The 18,787-nt window shown below is 39.3% G+C and overlaps 1 protein-coding gene across 2 annotated transcripts; it reads right to left on the bottom strand.

The window, feature by feature from the left end:
• Positions 1-672: 672 nt before the first annotated feature.
• Positions 673-16,367, bottom strand: CHRNA6 (cholinergic receptor nicotinic alpha 6 subunit). 2 transcript variants are annotated; one of them, XM_007097025.3, is made up of 6 exons: positions 15,951-16,367; positions 14,140-14,279; positions 5,281-5,325; positions 4,253-4,362; positions 3,173-4,151; positions 673-1,828 (listed from the first exon to the last, which is right to left on the bottom strand). In XM_007097025.3, the coding sequence occupies exons 1-6, from the start codon at positions 16,027-16,029 to the stop codon at positions 1,697-1,699; spliced, it is 1,485 nt and encodes a 494-aa protein (XP_007097087.1). In that variant the 5' UTR covers positions 16,030-16,367; the 3' UTR covers positions 673-1,696. The 2 variants fall into 2 exon arrangements, with proteins under 2 accessions (XP_007097087.1, XP_042839288.1); XM_042983354.1 differs by having other exon boundaries at positions 14,140-14,217; positions 15,951-16,037.
• Between the last annotated feature and the right edge of the window lie 2,420 nt (positions 16,368-18,787).

Below are 18,787 nucleotides of genomic sequence, written 5' to 3'. Positions count from 1 at the left end.
AGCTCAAGTTCAAGACCTCTGCCTGGTACACCACAGTGAGCCTTATGCTCCTGGATAAGGTAGACAAGGAAGAACGAACATGAGGTAATAGAAGTTATGGAGTATCAACACAATGGAGATTATGCAATCATAAAAAGTATACTTCAATGTAGAGGCCATTTTTGGGCAACGGGCTTGAGCAATGGAAACCTAAGCAAGGCAAAAGGGCCCATGAGGACTGCCAGCCATTAAGTGACCCACCTCAAAATGGCCATAGGCCCTAATTGACCAATGGGCTACTTACAAACAGGCACAGGTACCAAAAAAGAGAAAATTGCATATGTTCCCCATACCTCCTCATCTTCCAGCTTTAAATATGACCTCTACCCACTGCCTCCTTGCAGGCAGTCTCTCCTCTGCTGTCCTGCTCCCTGGCCCTGTATTCAATAAACCTTTATCTCTGTTGTTCTGCCTTGGATGAAAATTCTTCCACTGCCCGCACTGCCAGCCCCCACAAAGTCAGGACACCCCACATTCAAGGCTACGTAACATCATGGAAAAATGTCGCCTGACATGTTTTGAGAAAACAGCAACATACAAAATTAGAAGGTAAAATTGAAGTGTAAAATTATGGGTGCACAGAGAAGAGGATGAGACAAGAAAAGGCAGAAATGAAATTAGTTTCTTTGTTAGGGTAGATTTATTTTTTTCTGCTTTGAAATACATCTTTAAAATTACAATAATATTTATACAACAAACATGAAGATAAATTAGAGTGGAATAAAACAGAATTCCCAAGGTGCTCCTTTTCAGAAAAGGTATTGCTCCAAAAAGGTACAAAATCACAATTTCTTGCAGAAGAAATAACTTTATTTGCAGTCTCAGCTACAATGAACATATGGAAACTGCTGGCAAGAACAGACACCTCTCTGACCTGCCGCAAAGCCTGCTTCATGTTTGCATGGCCATACCACATCATGCTCTCCTTATTTTGGCTGCTTCAGTTACATTCCCATGATACCTGGTCTTGGAGATCTTTGTGTTTATGACTTTTCCTAAAAAGCTGCAAGCACTTGGGGGCAGAACCCATTTCTGTTGTGCTTGCAATGCCTAGCACAGTGCTGGGTTACCACTCAAGCTGCTTGCCAGATGAATGCTAACTTGATGCAGCCTGCTGAGATCGACTCTGACTACCTGCTATTACTTTTTGCCAATTAATATATCAAAAAGTGTTGAAGTGTGTGAGTACATCCCAGAGGCACGTATTAGAAAGCAAGCACATAACAGTTCCCAAGCATTGCAGATGCCAGCAAGGTACAAGCTCCAGAGTTTTGTGTCTGGCATGTGTCAATATACTGACAAGTAGCATAAACTGGAGGTACAAGAGAATGCCTTTTTAGCATGGCTTTGATGTTGATTACATGGCTTGTTGTATTATGGGTTATGTCCCTGGAAGTCAAACATGTACAGAGAAGAGAAGCCTGTGGGTGCCACCAACTCTGGGCTCCAGTGTTATCAAACATCTTAAATGTGCTCTGTGCTACAAAGGAGGGCATTCAGCCTCCAAATTTGCAATATAGTCCTCTTTTTCCATCTAACCATCAGCTTCAGTAGATGGGGGACTTAGGTGGAAAGCTTTATGTCCCTTTCCTCATGGAAGGGAACATAGAACAAATACAGCATCTGTAAGTTTCAAAAGATAAAAGGAAAATACATCCTAAGACTTTCCAGTGTTCCCCAATAGTGGCTGTAGAAATAGCCCTGCAGTTCCAAACACACAGACAATTATAAACACCCAAAGAAATACTCTGTCCACCACCATGGCTACGTATTTCCAGTCGTCTTCTACCTGAAAGGCAAAAAAAAAGTCAAAGCAATGTTAAAAAATTGAAACTAGGTATTATGCTCTGTTTCATAAATAAGCTGCTTCCTTTTCAAAGACTTCCTTGGCAATTTTTGAAGAAAATAGCGGTTTTATCGTGGTTAACCCATGTTGCCTATACAGTTCATAGAAGAACTTTTGTTTTGTCTGAAGAAGGTAGATACACATGCCCCTTTGGTGCCTCATACAGATGGCTAGAGAGTAAGCAGGATTCCACAGGTGACAAATGACTTTTCCTGCAAAAACCATTCCCAAGAATGCTGCTCAGACAGCTCAACTTTTGTCATTGGCACCACTGGATATTCTGACACCTTGGCAAGTCTGGAAAATGGGTTTGAGGCAGGGGGTATAGGACATGAGGAATGGAGGACACTTTATCAGGAATAGGCAGCCCTCTAGAGCTCAAAGTCATGCTGCTTGTGGAGAGTTCATTGCATTTCTCACATCCTTCCAGTTCCTGACCTCCAACTCATGCCTGAGACTTAACATCTCAGATTGGGTCTTGAGGGCCCTACCTGGTGGTGTTTAAGTCAACAACAACCTTCCCTCGATTTTATGAAGATGTTACCATGAAGGCACAGTTCTGGGCTCACTTGTCCCATGATGCATCCCCTCCAGCCCCTAACTTGTGACTTGCAGTCATAGTATCCTCCCCTGCACCAACGGTGTGGACTTCAGGTCTCAAGACGTCCTTTCACCAGGAGATATGGATGCCAGCAGCTGCAGTATAAGGTCAAACCCAGACACCTGGCGTAAGTTTTCAGATGCCCTCAGCTTGGGATATGGAAAATCGGCATGATTTTCTTGAGCTCTCTTTTTGGAGGATGGGGGACGTTCGTGCTGCTATAGTTAGACTCTGGACAGCAAGAGCAGAATATGTTGATGCTAAGAATATCCCTGAGGTTCATTCAATAAACACCTAAATCCCTCTCAAGTAGAATAAGTGTGGTTGGAATTTCAGAGGACTCACTCTGCCTGCCCCCACCAGCCTCAGACTGCGGGCTGCTCTGCAGGAATTTCATCTGTCACTGTATTTAAGAAACAGTTTCATTAACCAAGCCTGTTTTGAATATTTATTTTAACTTTATTTCACCTGAGTTAACATTTCTGGAGGTGGAGATTTGCTCTGAGGCTATTACTTTACTCCACCCAACCCCCAGGTCACTTCACCCATAACTGCATAATGATAGAGCTGGGTCTTAGAGTACTGTTCCCTGGCCCTCTTGTGAACAGAACTCCCAATGAAGATCTGATCTTAGGTCTGGTCTAAGCCAGCTGAGGGATGCCAAGCTAGAGGAGACATGCATTTACCTTCTTTGTTTCATTTTGGTTCTTCATGTTTTCTGCTATGAATTGTACACTGTTAATTACATCTTCAACATCAGGCGAGTGCTCTGAATTTTCAGTCATCCATTGTAAAGGCTGATGACTTAATCTCCTCTTGCTGGTGGCAAGCTCACTTGATTTATGACAGTGGCAGCATTCTTTAGGAAGTTTGGTCTCTCTGCAATTATCAAAATTGACTTTGGTGGGCCTACCAGAAATGCCTTTGGAATTTTTATCTGAACTTGTCTCCTTCATCTTGTCCAGAGGCCTCTTCATCATCAAGATCTGGGGTAACAGCTGGAGGAAAACTGTCTTCACCCACTTGGGCATGGTGTGTGTCGTTGGGGTGCGATAATGTATGTTCAACACAAATACAGTCACCGCAATGGACAGGGTGACAAAGATCATGGTGAACAGTAGGTACTCACCCACCAGTGGGATCACAAGAGACGTGGATGGGATGGTTTCCGTGATTACTAGCAAAAACACAGTCAGAGAAAGCAAAACTGAAATACAAAGTGTCACCTTTTCACCACAGTCAGAAGGGAGGTAAAAGACAAGCACAGTTAGAAATGAAATAAAGAGACAAGGGATGATCAGATTAATGGTATAAAACATTGGCAATCTTCTAATGTAAAAAGAATAGGTTATATCTGTGTATATCTCCTCACAACAATTGTATTTTATGTCATGCTTGTAGCCAGAGGCATCAACAATTTCCCATTCGCTGTTTTCCCAAAAATCATTCATATCCACTTTAGATCCAATGATTAGAAGATCAATTTCAGCTTTGTCATATGTCCAGGAACCAAATTTAAGGGAACAGTTTTGATGATCAAAAGGGAAAAAAGTGATATCCATAGGACAGGAACTCTTGAAAATAGCTGGTGGAGTCCAGGTTATCATGCCATCATATTTAAGAAGAGCTTTTGTCTTGCCTTCAACTTGGAAGTCACCAACAGCACTACAAAGTAAACCAGACACCATTAGTAACACCCCCTTGCCTGGGTCAGCATGTACCAAAGGCAACTTTGGAACAAGTCTACTGCTGTCAAAACCCCATACTTGTTGTAGAGAACGATGTCAGGCTTCCATATCTTATCTGCAGGAACACGAAGAGTCTCAATGCCATCATATTCCATTGGGTCCCAGCGCAATTTATAATCATTCCATATCTAAAGGCAATAGAAGTCAGTTGAATAAAAAATTCTTAGTAACTTACAGGGAACTTTCTTCCCATGTTAATTCTATGTTGGTTCAGTGTTTTGAAAAAAAAAATAAGTTCTCATTTAAAGAATACACTGGAGGACACCTGGCTGACTCAGTTGGTAGAACATGCAACTCTTGATCTCAGGGTCGTAAGTCCAACCTCACTTTGGGCTTGGAGCCTACTTAAACAAAAATAAAGAGTGCATTGGTTTCTATCAAAAGTTGGGATATTAAATCCATGAGGAATAGGGGGCTAGTCAGCTGGGCTGATTTTGGCAAATATAAATCATCTGACATTAGATAATTAACTATTGATTATTAATTAGCTGACCAAGGTTATAGACTCAACTTCCATGTTCCATAAACTGTATTCACACTGGAGTAACAACTCATTTCTAATATCAAAAAGATAGTTCAAGTGTACGATAATGAGTTTGTTATAAATCTGTGTAAAAGATTAAGACAAGAAGGAAGAATGAAGTGGTATAACTGATAAAAACAACTGGTGGGACTCTAACCCACGTGTTCTCATGCTCAGTTCCTTACTTCCCTTGGCCTGGTGCAGCAGAGTCAAAGACTGGGCAAGCTTCTGACACTGGGGCTCAAGTTACAGATAAAAATAGGAGACTTGAGGGCAGAAACCGGAAGGGACAGGTCTCTATGTCCCAGAGAACTTTATCACTATGTTTTTGCACCTGTGAAGTTTGTATCAAGCAGCTGTCCCAAAGCGAACTCTAGGCTTTGGAGAAAGATTATAGTTTATACTCTGTTATAAGTTGGAGATGGAAAGAAGTAATTCTAGTGGAATTTATCCATTAGACATTGTTAGGCTAACACACAAGTAAGACAGGTCCAAGAGAAGGACATGTGATGCAGACACATACGTGACGTAGCCACAGATTGGTTTCCATGATCTGGTTTACTTCATCCTGGGAAGAAGAAATAATATTTTTAGCCTTAAATGAACTTGCTAATAAAGGTGGCTCTTAGAACAAGAATTACAACAAAAGAGAGCCAAATCTGAGTTATTCATACTAACAGAGGAAAACAAAGAAGACTAAAAAGGCAACTTATAAAATGCATCCAGAAATATGATATTTTCACATCTGGTTCCAACTCTGTTGACTTTAAAAGAAAATGTGGCTTAAAAAGTGTCTTTCAAATCTTAATTAAGTCTGACCTCTTCACTGAAGCCTTTCTGACCACCGCAGCCCATTAAAGGTGTCTGATTCCATGAAAGAAAGGAGGAAGAGAAGGGACAGTAGAAAGGAGACAGGGAAAGTACTGCAGATGGTGATAGGTATCAGAACTTGGTTCATTGTTTTTACTGTATTCTTCCCCCTTCCTTGAAAACCTCCCTCTTCAACTGTGCTCACCACTCTCTAGGCTCTGAGTCCTGAGCCCAGTTGCCTTTTGAAATGTCAGCCTCTGCTCACCATGGAGTTTTCCAGCTGGAACCTGCCACTCCACTTCAACACATCTCAACTCTCATCTAAGCCATGCTGATTGCTTCAATTATTCATTATTCAAATATTTATTGAGTACCTACTATGTGCTCTATAAATTCTGGGACTACAGCAGTAAACAGGATTGAAAAAACCTCTACCTTCATGCATCTAAACTGTTAATTTGGGAGACAAAAAATCAATAATAGATATATAATATAATGTGTGATAGTTATAAGTCCCTGTGAAGAAAAATAAAGAGAGATGGAGTGGTGTGTGCATGCATACACACACACACACACACACACACACATCTTTTTTAGACAGAATGATCAAAGAAGGCTTCTCTGAGGAGGTTTAAGCAGGTACCTAAATGACTGAAGAGAGTCATACAGCTATCTGGAGGAAAAACATTTCAGGCCAATATCCCAAATACAATGTGTTCCTAAGCAGCTACCAGCCTTCAGTGGGAAAACTACTGAAGACACTCCAGAACCTTCAGCAACCTTACAGCACAGCAGCTTGAAAGCTATTGGGTGTTCCAGTGACCATCAGTGGGTTCCCCAAACTTACCAACGTTGCTTTATAATATACGTGAACACCCTCAGAGTAAACGAACTCAACTGTGGTTGACAGAGCCATGGCCAAGACTGACACCAAACTGCTCTTTTTCACTGAGCTGCTCTGTAGTTCTCCACTCCCCCTGCCAAGCTTCCTCCTTCAAATGTGTTTGTGTCTAGTCATGGTAAACCCCAGGGTTTTAAAAGGTCAACAAAAGGAGTTACAATCATGGTTTCTTATTAGTCAAGAAAAGCAAAAAAATAATAATAATAAAATTAAAAAGGCTATACTTATCCATTGGCCAAGTATTACCCAAGCCTAAGGTAATTGCCTTCTGCTCATGAGAGGGTGATGCTGTGATCTATAAATTCCAGCAGGGGCCATGTCAATAAATCTGTTGGCTGTCAATCAAGAATGGACTAGCTATACAGTCTTATGCATCCTCTTTGTATTCTGTGTTCACAGAACTAGTGTACACTGTTAACTAGTATTCAAAGAATTAAAAGCTGTTGGCAATATCATCCTATCAATATCTCTCTCTTTCCCCAACACTTCCACAGGCTGGTGAGACTCAATGTGGTGTGGACATTCTTAGGGGTGTCCGCCAACTTTATGGACCAGGACTTGGTCTGGCAAGTCTTGTTCTCCATGCAATTCTGTACCACACTGATGGTCATGAGCACTACCATCAGACAGCCCAGTTGGAGGAAGCAAGGACCTAAAATACCACTCCACATTCCTGAGACCATTGCTCTGTATCTCTTTCTTGGGAAAATAAATTAGTTGGCACCCTGCCTGTATTAAAGGATTGGAGTTATAATTTCAAAAGGATTAGCTTCTGAAGCAGCAGAGATTGAGATCAGAAAGCCAGGTTGGCTACACTTTATAAGCCTTTAAGTTAGTCATTTCAGATAGTGAGGCCATCAAAACACTACACAGGGGCTTTGTCTTGGATCCCTGTTGGGGGGACAGCAGACATACTCTTACACTGAAAGATCATTCACCCAGAAAACCTTCTGGCCAGAGTCTTTCTGTGTGTTTGCAGCAAACACACTTCCATGTAGAGCAGCAAAAAAGGCCTTTGCTAAGGCCTTTGATAAGGGAATTGGTAATTGCTCATCCTGACTGTCCTGCATCACAGAACCATCCCCAGAGCTCACCATGGCTCAATGACAATGAATATGACCCTCAGGGACTTCTGGTGCCCCCCATGAGAACAGGTAGCTTCCAATACACCAATAAGAATAGCTATATTAATATCTGACAAAGTAGACTTCAGAAAAAAAATTACTGTAGACCAAGGACATTATATAATGATGGAAATATAAAATCACCAGGAAGACATAATGATCCTAACTGTATACACACCAAACACTAGTCTTAAATTACATGAAATAAAAATTGATGAAACTGAAAGAAGGAACAAACTCCCAAATACAGTTGGAGACTTCAACACCATCCCCCTCAGCAACCAACAAAACCACTAGGGGGGAAATCAGCAAAATATAGAAGATCTGAAGAACATAACCAACAGGATCTAATTGAAATATATAGAGCACTTCTTTCAAAAGCGCAGAATACACATATATTTCAAGAATGCATGGGATATTAACCAAGATAAACCATATTCTTACCATGGGCCATAAAACAAACCTCATCAAATTTAAAAGAACTGAAACCATACAATGTGTTTTCTGACTATAATGGAATCAAACCAGAAACCAACAACAAAAAGACAACAGGAAACTCTCTAAACCCCTAGGAATTATACAACACACTTCTAAATAATCCATGGGTCAAAGATCAAAATGGGCTTAAATCTCAAAGGAGATTTTTAAAAATACATAGAACTGAATGAAATGAAAACACAACATATTAAAATATGAAGGTCATTGCTAAAAACAATGTTGAAAATAAAATTATAGCATTATATGCTTACATTAGAAATGAGGAAAGGTCTCAAATCAATAATCCAAGTTCTTACTTCAAGAAATTAGAAAAAGAAGCACAAAATGAGCCCATAGCAAGCTTAAGGAAGGAAAAATAAAGATAAGAGTAGAAATCATGGGGCACCTGACTGGCTTAGTCATTGGAGCATGCAACTCTTGATCTCCAGGTCATGAGTTTGAGCCATATGCTGGGTGTAGAGATTACTTAAATAAATAAATAAATAAATAAATACACTTTAAAAAAAAAAGAGTAGAAAACAATAAAATTGAAAAAGGAAAACAATAGAAAAAATCAATTAAATAAAAAGCTAATTCTTTGGGATGGGGACCAATAAAACTCACAAACTTGTCTCAAGATCGACAAAAATAAAAACAGAGAAAACACAACTCACCAACATCAGGAATGAAATAGGAGCTATCACTACAGATCCTGTGGCCATTAAAAAGAATAGACAATATGATAAACAGCTTTATTATACAATCAAATTTTTAAAAGAAATAGACTAAAACTTCAAAAACCACAAACTATCCAAATTCAAAGAAGATGAAATTGACAATCTAAATAGCCTATAGCCATTTTTAAAAATTGAATTTGTAGTTAAAAACTCCTGGAAAAGAAACCTCTAGGCCTAGTAGGTTTCCCTGGAGAATTCCACCAACTATGAAAGAAGAATCAATATCAATTTTACACAGTCTCTTCCAGAACATAGAAGAAGATGGAACAATTCCAAATATTTTTTATAAAGCTATATTACCCTGACACAAAATCCAAACAAAGATAATACAAAAGAAGAAAATTACAGATTAATGTCTGTCATGAACTCATCAATAAAATATTAGCAAAGTGAATCCAACAATGTACAAAAAGTTATACACCATGACTAAATGAGATGTAAAGCTGTTCAACATTCAAAAATCAATCAATGTACTTTACCATATCAACAAGGTAAGGAAGAAAAATTATCTGATCATATCAATGGTTACAGAAAAAGCATTTGACAAAAATTCAACATCAATTAATGATAAAAACTCTCTGAAAACTAACGAATAAAGGAGAACTTTCTCAATTTGAAAACCTCTATAAAACACCTACAGCTATCATTATACTAAAAGGTGAAAGACTAAACAATTTTCCTTAAGATTGGGAACAGGGCAGAGATGTCCACTCTCACCACTCTTATTCAAAACAGTACTGATAATTCTAGTCAATACTATGCAATAAGGCAAGAAAAAGGGAAAAAACGGCATAGTTTGGAAAGGAAGGAATAAAACCATCTCTATTTGCATATGACATGGTTGCCTATATAGAAAATCCCATGGAATCTATAAAAATACTGAAACTAATAAATGATTTCAGCAAGATCTCAGGATACAACATCAACATATAGAAACCGATTGAATTTCTGTATACTAATGATGAACATGGAGAAACCAAAATTAAAAGTACAATATTATTTTCAATTGCCTTAAATAAAACAAAGTACACATAATAGTACATGGACAATAAAACAAATATACACATAATAATATATGGACAGGATCTGCATGCTGAAAATTATAAAATGCTGATGAAAAAAGAGTTAAATAAATGGAGAAATATCCTGCATTCATGGATGGGAACACTCAACATAGTAAAGATGACATTTCTCCCCAAATTGATCTATAGATGAATGCAATTCCTTTCAAAATCCCAGCAAGCCTTTTTGTATACATAGGCAGCTTATTTGAAGGCATAGGCCCCAGAACAGTGAATATAATTTTGACAAAGAAGAATAAGGTGATAGGATCACTCTGGCCAACATTAAGACTTACTATACAGCTACAGTAATCAAGATTGTGTGGTATTGGTGGAGGGTTCATCACATAGATCAACGGAATAGAATAGAGGACCTGAAATAGACCTGAAATAGACCCATACAAGTATGCTCAACGGATTTTTCACAACAGTGCACAACCAGCTCCATGGAAAAAGGATAGCCTTTTCAACTAATGGTATTGGAGCAATTAGACACCCATAGACCAAAAAAGGAAAAAAGCCCAAGTCTCACATTTTATACAAAAATTAACTCAAAATGGATCATAGTCTCAAATGTAAAACATAAATAAAACTTTTAGAAAAAATATATGAGAAAATCTCTAGGATCTGCAATAAAGGCAAGGAATGCTTAGGCTTAACACCAAAAGCACAACACATAAAAGGAAAAAGTGATAAATTGGATCTCGTCAAAATTGAAAAGTTTGAGTGAAGGTCCATGTGAAAAAGATGAAAAGAGAAGCTACACACTAGGGTAAAATACAGCTGACCCTTGAACACACAGGTCTGAGCTGTGTGAGTCCACTTACATGTAGAATTGTTTACACTACAGTGCTATAAATGTATTTTCCCTTCCTTATGATTTTCTTAATGACATTTTATTTTCTTTTACTTTACTGTAAGAGTACAGAATATAACACACGTAACATACAAAATATGTGTTAATCAACTGTTGATGTTATCAGTAAGTCTTCTGCTCAACAGTAGGCTATTAGTAGTTAAGTTTGGGGGGAGTCAAAAGTCACATGCAGAATTTTGACTATGCTGGAGGCCGATGTCCCTAACCCTTGCATTACTCGAGTTAACTGTATTTGCAAACCACATACCTGGCAAAGCATCAGTATCTAGAATATAGTAAGAACTCTCAACACTGAACAGTTAAAAAAAAATCAAACAATCCAATTAGAAAACGGGCACAAAAACATGAGGAAACATTTTACCAAAGAGGATATACAGATGGCAAATAAGCACATGAAAAGATGTTCTATATGATGAGTCATTAGGAAAATGCACATTAAAACTATAATGAGATATTATTATATACCAAACGGAATGGCTAAAATAAAAAAATAGTGACAACAACAAATACTGGTGAAGATGTAGATAAACTGGATCACTTATATATTGCTGATAGGAATTTAAAAGGGTACATTCACTCTGGAAAGCATTTTGGCAGTTTCTTTAAAAATTAAACACACAACTACCGTATGACCCAGCAATTGAACACCTGGGGATTTATCCCAGGAAAATAAAGATTTACGTTCTCACAAAAACTTGTATCCAAATGTTCACAGCACTTTTATTTGTAACAGAACAAAACTGGAGTCAATACAAATGTTCTTCAACCAACAAAAAGTAAATAAACTGAGGCACATCAATACCATGGAATACTACTCAGCAACAAGAAGAAATGAGCTATTGATATAATCAACAACTGGGATGAGTCTTTAGAAAATTATGCTGAGTGAAGACACCTGGGTGGCTCAGTCGGTTAAGTGTCTGGCTTTGCTCAAGTCATGATTGCATCTTTCATGAATTCAAGCCCCACACTGGGCTGTCAGCACAGAGCCTGCTTTGGATCCTCTGTCCCTTTCTCTCTCTCCCCCTCTCCAACTCGTGCACACGTGCTCTCTCTCTCTCTCAAAATAAACATAAAAATTTTTTTTTAATTATGCTGAGTGGAAAAGCCAATCCCACAATGTTACATACTGTATCATTTTTATCTAACTTTCTTGAAACGACAAAATTTTAGAAATTGAAGACATATTAGTAGTTGCCACTGGGAAACTGGGCAAAGTGGGATCTTCCTATTATTTCCTACAACTGCATATGAATCTACAAGTATTTCAATAAACAAAAATTCAACTTAAAAAAACTACATTTCCCAAGTCTCCCTTACAACTAGAAGTTGTCGATGATATAGGAAGCAGAAGATATTAGTAGGACTTTTAAGAAAACTCCTTAAGGAAGTCACATATGTCTGTTATGTCCCCTCCTCCCTTCCTCCTGCTTCTTACGAAGGATGTGAATATGATGAGTGAAGATCAGCAGTTATCATGGACCATGAGGTAACACTGAGGGAAGAAACCATATGCTGAAATAGAAAGATAGGAACCTTGCTCACTGTCACCATGTATGGTTTATGCTTTTAGCATCGTGGTCAGTGTGATTGGCATCCCCTGGAGTTTTGCAGTGCCCAGCCTAAGCAACTGAACACAGTGGTACAATCACCAACACCACAAAGCCACCTGGCGTTAACCTTCTAAACTTTTAACCTTTAGATTTCTGTTACACAAGAAAGAAATCAATTTGTTTTATTCAAGCCATGTTATTTTTAACTCTCTGATAGCGACCAAATGCAAATGTCAAAATCTGTATTCCATTATCTCCACACACCATCCTCAGAACAATGTCCTGAAAGGGTGTATCAACCAGGAATTTGAAGTGATGCTGTATAGTGAAATAGACTGGCTTCAGGTGAAACTTACTTTATAATACTCCACAGCAAATTATGGCTCCCAGCCCGGTAGGAGACCAGTAATCAGTACAACACTATTTGGGGGTGAAAGGGATCAGACTAGGTACCAAATAAAATGTTTTTTAAAGAAATGAGTATATCCATCTATACAAAAGAAAACTGTGACTTTTTATTTTTATTTTTTTAACCAATATGTACCAGTATATACATACTTCCAACCTGGGTCAGAAGCTAGAGGACCAGGCCAGGGTCAACCTAGTCCACCAAGAAGCATGGACTGGAGAAACATGGTGAGCCTTGAGTTCACATCTGTAACTAAGGTCTTTCCTCCAGTGAACCCGAAGAACCACCACTGTTTCCTACAGGGCAAGTCTGGAAAGTCAGAAGGTTCCTTCCGTATGCATAGGCTGGGACTGATAAGATGAAAGGGGCTCCCTTTGTAGTCTCAGGAGCTCTAGCATCTCTCTCTGGAGATGCTTTAGCCTCCCCCTACTTCCTGAGCCTGCCTATTCCTGGAATTTGGTTGGCAAGCCAGCGCTGTCCCCTCCTACGCTTTTGAGCCCAAAACCCTGCTCTATGTTATAAATACCAGGCCCTAATACCTCCTCTCCTGGCAACTAGGGCATGAAGATTATTCAAAGGAAAGCACTGTAGTCACTTGTCCTTGAACATAGTAGCAATAAATTTAAGAACTCCAAATTGCCATCTGTTTTCTCAGGGCTGGATGGAAGCTATATGAAAACAGGTGATTGTTTTCTTTCTTGCATAACATAGAATATTTAAAGCAGTTCTTTTTCTTTTCTTTTTTTTTTAATTTGTTAATGTTTATTTATTTTTGAGAGAGAGAGAGAGATGGAGTGTGAGTGGGGGAGGGTCAGAGAGAGAGGGAGACACAGAATCCCAAGGAGGCTCCAGGCTCTGAGCTGTCAGGACAGAGCCTGAACCCATGAACCACTAGATCATGACCTGAGCCGAAGTCGGAGGCTCAACCGACTGAGCCAACCAGGTGCCCCAAAACAGTTCTTTTTCTATAGAGTAAAAAGAACATGAGCTTTGGAGTTGGACAGGCCCGATTAAGATTTCAGTTCCACCATTTTATAATTGTATGACCTTGGGAAAATTCCTTCCTGAGCTTCCCTTCAGCTATAAAATGCAAATGACAGCCACTAAGTGTAGACACAGTGACTGGTGAATAGGTGCACCATGAAGTTAACTCCCTCTGTATTATCCCTTCACCTCTCTGTTTCATAAACTGGTTCTGAAAGCACTTCTAGAAAGACCCTGCCTTGATGTAAATAATTACAGCATCAATGTCTTCTTCCCAGCAGGAAGGCTTTGAAGAGCCAGCATTCATGTAGATGTGTGTTTGTTCATATTTTAAAATTTCTATATTTACCACATGCAATAACTGGGACAGTGTTCAGGAATTGCTCTGCCCGCACCCCCACCCGAGTCAAGGGTTCTCCAGGTACACGTGGTGAACTGGCAGCACTTACCACATTGGCCAGCTGTGTGATGGCCACTTCAAAATGCACCGTGACCGGTTCAGAAACGTTTTCCACAGGCCTGATGAACTGGTTATAATGAGAAAACAGTTTGTGAAAGAGCCTCTCTTCAGATGCACAGCCTGCAGAGCCTGCATGGCCAAGCAGAGAAAGAGTTAGAGAGGCCAAGAGGGTGTTCGCAGATGGGGAGGTTCTGGCAGCTCCCATCGCCAGGCCACTAGGACAGTGGGGTGTCCCAGCCACCTGAGCGCTCCCGCCCCTGTGTTCTGTCCACCCACACAGGCTTCCCCTGGTGCCCATTGTACCTAGCCTCTCAGAGCCCTGAAGATAAGAAGAGTAATGCCTACATCCCAGAACTATTATGATATCAAATAAAATACTATTGTAAGAGCACTTTTACAAGTCTAATGCACCACAAATACAAAGGGACAGCATGAGCTCCAATTTTTGCTTATGTCATTGAAGATAACTCACGTTACTGATCTGGTTTTTAAGGAAGAGTCCTGCATTTTCTGGTCAAAATGCTGATCCAACCACCTGTTTCTACAACCAACAAGGTGTTTAGCTGGGGAACCTCCACCAAGCAAACCGAAATAACTAGTAAGTTTATTAAGACCTTAGCAAGCCGTATTTCTTTTTAAAATCTGATTCGGATTCAATTATTTAGCAGACTTGTGTCAAGTGCAAGGTTTTTAAGGCAAACTTATTTAATTGGTTTTAAAAGAATTCAATACTAGCTCTTAAATAACAGCGTTTTCAGTCACTAAAATTTACACAGTTTAATGTGAATGTCTGTATTTTTCCAAGAATGCATCAAAAGCAAGATACTTGCCTTCATTTGACATTATTCATTTCATTAATACCCCTCTATATTTTCCCTTATAGAACTCAAATTTGACATCAGAAAAACAATTCTACAAATTTCCAAAAGGGATTTATATCTTGAAAGAAGAAGATTAAAGGCACTGAAAACTCATTTGGCAAAAATGAACAAAAGGATAGCTGTTATATTACTAAATAAAGAGTCGTTGACAAATGCACTTGGAAACAAACTCTGAGATTTCATCAGGAAAAAACAATATTAAATGTGAAATAGTACTCTTGCCACCATAATTAATAATGCTAGAAATATTTCTATGTAAAATAGACAATAAAAAAATCCTCTCCACTACTCCATTACCATTTCCCCCTCTTTGAGATATTGTAGATAAACCCTCTGTGAATCTTGAAGAACAAGTCCCCTGCAAAGCTAACATGGGAATGTGGTTTTCTGCAGCAGAACAGCACTTGTCTATTTCCAAGTCTTAACTTTTAAAATGAATTATCTTACTCTTAGGACACATTCCAGCATAGTAATATGACATGTTTCCCAAAACAAAGATGATTACCTTCAAAATGGAAGGGTTCATGGACTAAGTCTCAGCTAACAAACAAATCATAGTTGTAAAAAAAAAATTAAATACAAATACAGATAAATCAGTTGAATACATCCATACCAGAGATGGATAGAAAACTGCACCACTATTATTACCATATTTTTATTGGAACAATAAAATAAGATATGGTTTACAATGTTTCATTGTCTTCCCTGCACCATCTCCAAAATCTCATGTTCAGTGTTAAAACCTAACCAATAAGAAATAGGTTAATTAACAGTTATAACAGTAGTAATTCCTGTGCAGACCCTCTACATATTTACACAAAGAATATTTCATCTCTGCTCAATCAAACACAACTAGAAAAGAAGAATAAATATATGTAGCTGAAAAGAGAATATGAGATAAAGCAGAAATAAAACCTACCTTTAAAGAAAGGTATGAACATACACAACCAGAGACACAAACCAAAGTGAAGGAATCCCTGGCCCTCGCTGGTCAGCATGATTAAAACACACTTTGATTTCTTTTTCTGGTCAAAGGATTGTGGAAAACAAAGAGCTACCAGACAGCCACACGCATCAGACCTTTAAATCATCAGAGTCCCACTGCAATCCATGTGTGTCTTCCGTGAAATAAAAACATTCACAAACATAACACAGATGTTCCCAATATCAGAGACTGAGGCCAACAAAAGGGCAAATAAAAAGAACTCAATCTGATGTCAGATGAATCATCACTTTCCTGTCACCCTAGATCTCTTTCGTGCAAGAACAGTGAAGAAAAGCAGTGAGAGAACGCTAAGCAGGCAGGACAGAGAGAGGACGGAAAACACTGCCTGCCTTTGATCTTTCTGTAGTACAGTCTCAGCAGTAATCCTTGGGAGAAGGAACACCCATTTACCGACCTCCAAGTCCAGGTAAAGCACGTGCTAGGTCCCAGACAGTATGGTCTGATTCACTGAGTTGTCTAGTTAATCAAGGCTTACCCTTGTTATTAGAAAACTTTCTAAAATATGAGTCTCTTTTCCTGTCTTAATAGGTGTGGTTTAGACAGAACAGCACTCATCTGATTTTGCCTGACTCCAGGGCTTCTAGTGTCTTGTCTTTCCGAGGTCAGAAATCACCATCCAGGATTAGAGATTAAGTGTCAGAATGAGAAGGATGAATACCAAACACAGGATGCCACCTGGACAGCCCTATATTTATTTAAACAACCCTGTCACCAACTGGTTTTCCTGGAAGTTTCTTCTTGCTTCTGTAAGTTCAATGTCAATAGGATTCTGGTAAGATTTTGGTGTTGGTTAAAGAGAAGTTAGACGCACAACAAAATGAAAAGGCAACCTGCAGAATGGGAGAAAATATTTGCAGCCATATGTCTGACAAGGAATTAATATCCAAAATATATAAGGAACTCAATATCAACTCAATATCAAAAAAAAGTCCAATTTAAAAATGGGCAACGGACTTGTATAGACATTTTCTCAAAGAAGACATACATATGGCCTACAGGCATGTTGAAAGTGAGTCACTAATCATCAGGGAAATGCAAATCAATCACAATATGACATTACCTCACACCTATTGGGATGGTTAGGGTCAAAAAGACATAAGGTAAAAAGTGTGAGGGTGTAGAGAAAAGGAAACCCTTGTGCACTGTTGGTGGGAATGTAAACTGGTGCAAGTGCTATGGAAAACAGCATGGGGGGGAGGTGTTCCTCAAAAAACTACAAAGAGAACTGCCAGGCACACAGGGCCCTCCATTCGCTTGGCTCATGCCTTTGCAGCCACCAGAATTGCCTCTGCACCTGAGAGGAAGATTGTGCGGGAGCCAGTGAGAACTCTCTTCCTGCTAAGATGTCTTATAGTGTGCTGATTAAAGTCCTACAAGAGGCTGCGGGTCATATCATGACATGTGAGACCAACACTGACAAGATGTATCATGGGAAGCTCAGTGGCAGGGAGGACAACATAAACTGCCAGATGTCCAACATCGCGGTCCCATACAGGGAAGGTCCAGTGGCACAGCTGGAGCAGGTGTACATCTGTGACATTAAGATCTGCTTTGTCAGACAGATACCATATGTTTTCACTCTTATGTGGATCCTGAGAAACTTAACAGAAACCCATGGGGAAGGGGAAGGAAAAAAAAGAAAAAAGAGGTTAGAGTGGGAGAGAGCCAAAGCATAAGAGACTCTTAAAAACTGAGAACAAACTGAGGGTTGATGGGGAGTGGGAGGGAGGGAAGGGTGGGTGCTGGGCATTGAAGAGGGCATCTTTTGGGATGAGCACTGGGTGTTGTATGGAAACCAATTTGACAATAAATTTCATATAATAAAAAAATAAAAATAAGATAAAAAACAGAAAAAAAAAAAAAAGATCCGCTTTCTCACTTCGCCTGACATGCTGACAAATGTGCCCATGTTAAAGAGCATGAAAAAGGGGCGCCTGGGTAGCTCAGTCGGTTAAGCGTCCGACTTCAGCTCAGGTCACGATCTCGTGGTCCGTGAGTTCGAGCCCCGCGTCGGGCTCTGGGCTGATGGCTCAGAGCCTGGAGCCTATTTCAGATTCTGTGTCTCCCTCTCTCTCTAACCCTCCCCCGTTCATGCTCTGTCTCTCTCTGTCTCAAAAATAAATAAACGTTAAAAAAAATTTTTTTTTAATAAATAAATAAATAAAAAATAAAGAGCATGAAAAATAAACACCAAGGCTCAGGGTCTGGCCGAGGAAAAGCTGCTGTGCTGAAGGCCCAAGTGGCTGCAAGAGGAAGAGGATGTAGAACGGGGTGTGGAAATGTCTTCCAGAAATAAAGATAAATTTATCTGTTAACAGAACTTTGTGCTATTTTTTCTTTTAGGTTTTCTGGGTTCAGGGGTGTGTGCACTTATGTATATATTCTAGGTTTTCTTTTTGACATCTTTCACTTTAGATCAGATCTAAATATATATGGTGATGATGGTTGGGTCTTTTTTAATATTTCAAAAACAATAATAAACATTAAAATTTTTAAAAAATTCCACATGATCCAGCAGTTTCATTTCTGGATATATATCCAAAGGAAATCAGTATCTCAAAAAGATATCTGGGGGCGCCTGGGTGGCTCATTTGGTCAGTTGGGTGGGTTTCTGACTCTCAATTTCAGCTCAGGTCATGATCTCAAGGGTCAAGGGTTCGAGCCCAAGTCGGACTCCCCACTGACAATGTGGGGCCTGCTTGAGATTCTCTCTTTCTCCCTCTCTCTCTGCCCCCACCCCCGCTTGTGCT

Source organism: Panthera tigris, chromosome B1, assembly GCF_018350195.1.
Source record: "Panthera tigris isolate Pti1 chromosome B1, P.tigris_Pti1_mat1.1, whole genome shotgun sequence".
Lineage (NCBI taxonomy): Eukaryota > Metazoa > Chordata > Mammalia > Carnivora > Felidae > Panthera > Panthera tigris.
Note: the sequence above shows the minus strand (reverse complement) of the source record. Positions and strands in the feature narration are given on the sequence as shown.

What these genes read in the sequence shown, in the direction of transcription:
- CHRNA6 (XM_007097025.3), bottom strand. Translation starts at nt 16,029, where the DNA reads ATGCTGACCAGCGAGGGCCAGGGATTCCTTCACTTTGGTTTGTGTCTC. An exon ending in TCACACAGCTGGCCAATGTG is followed by an intron (nt 5,326 to 14,139) that starts GTAAGTGCTGCC and finishes TCTTCTTCCCAG; the next exon opens with GATGAAGTAAACCAGATCAT. An exon ending in CCAATCTGTGGCTACGTCAC is followed by an intron (nt 4,363 to 5,280) that starts GTATGTGTCTGC and finishes TATTGCCTTTAG; the next exon opens with ATATGGAATGATTATAAATT.